This window comes from Paramacrobiotus metropolitanus, unplaced genomic scaffold (genome assembly GCF_019649055.1).
Source record: "Paramacrobiotus metropolitanus isolate TYO unplaced genomic scaffold, Prichtersi_v1.0 Parri_scaffold0000068, whole genome shotgun sequence".
Taxonomy (NCBI): Eukaryota; Metazoa; Tardigrada; class Eutardigrada; order Parachela; family Macrobiotidae; genus Paramacrobiotus; species Paramacrobiotus metropolitanus.
In genome coordinates, this window is record NW_026570288.1 from 454,991 (window position 1) to 461,200 (window position 6,210).

Here is a 6,210-nt window from a genome sequence, read left to right on the forward strand (position 1 = left end):
TATTAGTCCGAGAGTGAAGTATTTTTGGCATCAGTTCGTTCTCATTCTGAGTTTGGCAGTAGTGTTGGAGTTTTCGAATAAAATCTATCGTCTGAATGCAGTCGATTCTCGCTTCGCGTAGATCGTAGCGTATGCATACGAAGTATTATTATTTTAGCTATGCCACATTGAGATTATCAGCTCATTCCTGTCGTTGAGTCAGGTCGGTAGGATTGATATTTCGGTATTATTCTATCGTACTCGTCTCTCCGTCACTCGCTTGCTGTTGCAAGCGATCTTCCATAATCTGCCGATGCAATGCATTACCGATGGGCATACAGCTTTTGCCTTTTTAATTCCCGCATCACACGAGCAGAAAAACAAGATGATGGTGGCAATACAATGGACAACAACCCAATACGAAATACGTAGTAATGAGACAAAGCCACAATACGTAGTAATAAGACAAAGTAAAAACCACTGATTTCGTGAGAAAGAGCGGTTAGAAAAGGTGGACTACAGGAGGCCAGCGCAGGCTGCAAAAAATGTTGACAGTGCTGTTCAGGTCAGTTCCCATGGGGTTGGATGAATCTTCTCGCTCAAGGCAGCCGTAGTGATTGTGGTCAGTTTGTTGACATCCAAATCGCCTACATTGGATAACCTCCACTTCCGCCTGTGGTAATGCGTGGACCGACGGGGATCGACACTCTGGTAGCTGTACAGCTCCTACAACGCAAAAAAAGGGGAATTTCGCCAGTCGGCCTGCAGTTTTAATTACAGAAATCAATCAACAGCGGGCAACACAGTCACACTGCATAGATCACCAGCGATGGATTAAAGACAACTTGCGTTAAAACGACACCTTTTTTGCCCTAGATACATGGGTATTACACGCCAGCAAGTGCGTGCCACCCAAATTCGGATCACATTTGACGTGATATAGCAGTACTGTAGCGAAGTGTACGTAAAGTGACGGCTTTGCTCGTACTTTCTATTATTCGCTGTACATTCTCGATTGTTTTCTTGTGTGTTCGGATCTACTTTTGGTTTGGTTTCTACACGGATGCGCCGTGTCTATATAAGTCCGTGAGTGGCAGTATTTTACAGGATCAGTTCTCTCATTACGAGTTTGGCAGTTTCGGAGTTAATAATTAAATTATCGTCGGAGATGCAGTTCTCGCTTCGCGTAGATTCGTAGGCTTAGCTATGCCACATTCAGATACCAGCTCATTCTCTGTCGTTGAGTTAGGTCGGTAGGATAGATTATTGCGGTAATTATTCCTATCGTACTGATCTCTCCGTCACATTCACACTGTTACAGAGAATTTGAGAGAAATTAGCAAAATTTATTACCTGGAAAATATTATTTTCGATGTACCGAATTGGTTTGTGAGCAACACAATCCGCAATCCATGCGGTTAACGCCGGCCGATCCAACGGTTTCCGAAGAAGCAGGCTGCTCTCGAAAAGATCCCACATCTGCGCCGTAATCTTCTTCTTGTTCAGTTTCAGCAACGCGATATTGAACGTATGTTCTATACAAGTTTGTAACTTATCGGCACTAACACGACAACGCTTCCACAAGATTTTTCTGTACGTCGAGGAAAATTCCAAGACCAGGTCCGCCATGAGCCCGGTCATCCTCGCAATACAATCAACTGTCCCACCGAAATCGACCTTGTACAACACCAGCGTCGACACCAGGTTGGAAGTACTGCGCACGCCATTGATCAGTGCGGACAAGTCCGCTCCGCAGCCGTACCAATCCACCTGAATCAGGGCGACTATTTGGGTAACGCGACTGGGACACTTCAGTAAGCACGCCAGCAACCAGTGCATAGTGTTCGATTGTTCATCATATTCCCCGTGCCGGCCGGAGACGCGCACATCCGGGAAATACGCCAGGGTGGTCAGGAGGGTGTTCCACACTGCACACACACGACGGCAACGGACGCGGCCGATGGAGTCCAGTGCCTGGAAAATCTCCACCAGCAGCTCAGCCGGCAACGCCAAACTCACATCAGTACCATCAGCTTCGCTATCCGCAGCCGTTAGTTGTGTTCTACACGCGATAACCATTTTTTGACGTAGTAAGAGTCGGGATGGTCCTGAAAGCCAGCCGCTCTCCAGCTTTGCCCGCGAGCTAGTGTACGTTACATCCTGCAAGCATGTAAATCGAATTCCATCTCGAATCCCCAAATACTTTTCAAATCTTTTTTGGGGCATTCTGTAGCTAGATGATTTGTACACGTACATGGACGTAAAAACCGTTTGTGCGCGCAACATTCGGTTCGGGAGTTATGGCTGTAAGCAAATTCCGAATAGCATAAATGCATTCACGTGTCCAAAAGTCTCATTGTGCAAGTGCAATCTTCAAATTTTGCACACTAATACACGTAGGTAAGTACGAAGGTACGTGTTTTTACACCGAACCAGAGTTGCAACGGTGTTTTCATTCGTTCAAATAATTTTTAAAATGTTTATAATTCATTTTAAAAATCGGAAAAAAATTAAACAATCGTGGTTCGGTGAAAAAACGATTTCCTTGTTTGTGTGCGTCTACGTGCAAAATTTGAAGGAAATCGGCCTATAATGAGAAATTTTATACACCTGTAGTCCTGTCCTGAACACATTTAAGCTGTACATTTATGCACCTGAATACATTTATACAACATTTAAATTTAAACTTTTTGGAATTTTCTTTCAGTCATAACTCCCGGAATCGAATGTAGCGCACACGAACGCTTTTCAGGCTAATATAATCATCTGGCTACAGAATGTCATAAAATAAAACAAAAAAGTGTTTAGGAGTGCGCGAACGCTTAAGTTTTCGGTGCATGTATACGAATTGGGTATCATGTACCGGATCACTTTCTTAAGATTGATTGATCTGTGTCGGTTCATCGAGGTACAGTACTATACTCGTATGTCTACTGTCTAGAGTAGCTAGCTAGCTTAATAAACATAAGCACTAAACAGTCTTAGTTTGTCAAGTCTTCTTGGATTATTTAGGTTTTCTTTTGTTGCTTAGATTTCTTAGTTTTCTTCGGTTTCCTAAATTTTTCAAGTGTCTTAGTTTTTTTCTTAGTTAATTGTTGCAGTGCACAGCAAATTACAAACCACGTGCTCGGCTGTCAGAGGAGCGGCGGTCTGACACTGCAGATAGTGTAGGGTGTGGATGAGCAGGGTGGTGCACAAGACTTGATGTCGTTGGCTCATTTCGCACTGGAAGATCTCCCGCAGCAGTGGCGTCCCGTCTGCCCAAAAAGTGGTAGGTAGCGGACAGCCCCGGATAACAAAATCGCCCGGCCCCACGCGCCGCCCCCGCAACTCCTCGTACGTGGGCGCTAGGCGCACTTGATCGTAAGACACCAGCTCCCTAGCCGTGCCGTAGGGTAGCTGCACTTCCACGTACTCAACATCAGTATAGGACTGCAGACCCAGAGGGACGACTCTTCCCGAATACCATATCCAGGGACTGTCGGGATGGCAGCGCAGCAGGACCTGCACGGTTCCTTTCCACGAATACTTGGAGAGACAGCAGAAGATGCGCCCGTACTGAACAAACTGCGAGCGCTGTGTGACACATTCGAAATCAATTATCAGGCCCCCCTCCGCCAGGCTGATCACTTTGCCGTGCTGCAGGCGGCCGTCGACGATGACGTCCACGGCGTTCCATGCAGATACAGCGTCCCGATAAATAAGCATGGTGCATTCATTCGTGCTCACAGTTCACTGTTTAGTGTTTACTGATTACAATCAAATTACAGACACAAATCCATGCGTGTGCTTGCTGTTGATGCATTCAGGGAAGGACTGTTGCTTCATCTAGAGTAATGATTTTGGTTGGCAGCAAACGCAACTATGTGCGGTACGCACACATCCCAAGCGAAAAGATACTGTAATTTACGAATACAGTCCTAGAGTTTCGTTAATACAATCCTAGAGTATTCATAGAGAAACGAATATTATGATAGTCAAAAATGATATTGAAAATGACATTCAAAAATGATATTCAAAAATGATAGAGAAACGAATATTATGATAGTCAATTCAATCCTAAAAGTCTGTACATATGCGTTTTTCTAAAAAGCGAAGTGTAACAAATGTGCCGAAATACTACCTTGATAGCACTGAAATCGAACACCGCGCCGTATCCAAATATTTAGGTCTATTTGTAGACAGGAAGTTGCGATGGAGTGAGCATACGGATAATATCTGTATCAAAGTTCGAAAACGCATAGGCTATATATAGGTACTGTAGCCGCCCGCACAAGTTGCCCCACAGAGTGAGGTATACGGATGTTTGGCCTCACATTGCTCGCTGTTCAGCGCAGTGTGTGCAGGGAGAAGGCAGCGGCCGGATCTGCCAATGGAGCAACTTGTGCGGGCGGCTACAGTATTCGATTTTCGATCGTTATGATTCAGCGGCGTTAATATGTTTGTTTAAAAGTCTTGTTTTGCCTCTTTTTGACTACTGTAGTCCCGTTGTTCGACCAAATTTGAAAACCCGTAGAGATGCTCTTGAGAAATGCGTTTCAAAGTTTCTAAAACGTTTACGATTAGGCAGCGCAAGTGAGGACTACCACGGTCGTTTGCGAGAATGCGGTTTGGACTCTGTAGAATTAAGACGTTTGAAGCATTCCCTTATTCTGATGTATAAATTATGGTTTGGTATGATACCTTTTGGAGAATGCTTTTTTGTACGATATGAGCCCGTTACTGCCGCAAATTCTATTGCAGGAAATACACGACAAGCACTGCGTATGGCCCGTCATCCGTATCCAGTGGAAGCAGCATCCACTACATTCTGTGGAACAACTTTTGCGGCAAGTGAAGAATCGTTTGCAAGCTGTATGGCCAAGTTGTGGAACGAACTAGAGTTGGAAGCATCATCGTACCGTTCTGTACTGTCATTCCAAAAAGCGCTTGACGAAATCCAGTGGAGAGAAGTTTCGTGGATTAAAGATCATTTCGCTACTGACTTTTTGCGTGTCATTTGATGATCGTTGTAGTACTCATTAAGTGATTGTTATATATATGCTTAAAATTTAATGTTATCTAAATTTCCCTGTGCTGTTATTTTTTTTGTTTATTGTCTGTAGATCTTGAGTAGGAGTGATTCCTTGTATCTATAGACGTTAAGCATTAAAAACCTAAAAAACCTAAACCTAATGGAAAATCACAACGTGCTCACTGTTATGAAATACTATGTATCAATGGCAAAGCCCTACGCAACTGCAAGGGGTGAGAGTTACGTTGCCACTTGCTTTGGAGGCGTTCGACGGTACGGTATTCCATAATCCACCGGTACCGGTACCGGCGGTACGGTATGATGGTATGATTGGTATCTCATAATTTTTGTTTTCTTTTTGTACGTTTGCGCAAAACTCATTAATTTTTGTTTTCTTCAAATCTACCATTTTTATAAAAATTTATATACTTCTATTCAGAGTTATGGAAGCAGTTAAATTTTGCGTAGAATATTGTGAATGCGAGTGCGAGGAAATGTGAATTTTGAAAATATTTTTATTTTTATTCATTCCTTTTACAACTCCATAAACGACGAGCAGTTAAGTAGAATCATAATCAATAATCAACGCTCAGTTCTGGTTAGGAAAAAACACACAAAGTATACAGTCTGTAATCTTGATGTTCGTTCGAATAAAACAAAAAATCGTTCAGTTGATAACCGTAGTCTCTATTTAGAATAACCAGACTCAGGTTACCTTTAATAAACCATGACCTTAGTACCTTAGAACATGACACGTATTGACGGTATTGTACAGTGCACAGAGTACTGTATTTGAAATTCGCACGTAAGACAAAACAAAATGATAGAATTAACGTGGTTTTGGGAGTTTGCTTTAATGAAGAGTAATTCTCTGTGTAGTTAACATTGTAATTGTAGCTTCTTATATACTCAGTAAAACAGTCAGATTGACTAAACTTCTGAGTAACAACTTCGCCTTTAAGGCCGGTGTATGACAAAGGGGCTGGGTGCCAACATGAGTAACAGACATTAGTAACGGTTACACTCATTTATTCTAACACCCCCCTTCACCCAGTCCGCGGTCATTCAGTCCATGCATCCCGATCAGTCCGGTGATGAACTTGACCTTGATCCCTCCAAGCGCCTTCGTTAGCATGTCCGCTGGATTTTGATCCGTGGGAATGTAGTTCACTTCGATGGTCCCGGCCTGTGCCTCCTGGCGGATCCGGTGGTAGCGT

At 43.4% G+C, this 6,210-nt stretch overlaps 1 protein-coding gene across 2 annotated transcripts; it reads right to left on the reverse strand.

Annotated features, from left to right (window-relative positions):
* Positions 1-330: 330 nt before the first annotated feature.
* On the reverse strand, positions 331-4,212 carry LOC129594418 (uncharacterized). 2 transcript variants are annotated; one of them, XM_055491102.1, is made up of 4 exons: positions 3,100-4,212; positions 1,546-2,139; positions 1,333-1,458; positions 331-705 (listed from the first exon to the last, which is right to left on the reverse strand). In XM_055491102.1, the coding sequence occupies exons 1-4, from the start codon at positions 3,685-3,687 to the stop codon at positions 541-543; spliced, it is 1,473 nt and encodes a 490-aa protein (XP_055347077.1). In that variant the 5' UTR covers positions 3,688-4,212; the 3' UTR covers positions 331-540. The 2 variants fall into 2 exon arrangements, with proteins under 2 accessions (XP_055347077.1, XP_055347076.1); XM_055491101.1 differs by having other exon boundaries at positions 1,333-2,139; positions 3,100-3,807; positions 4,103-4,208.
* Positions 4,213-6,210: the final 1,998 nt, after the last annotated feature.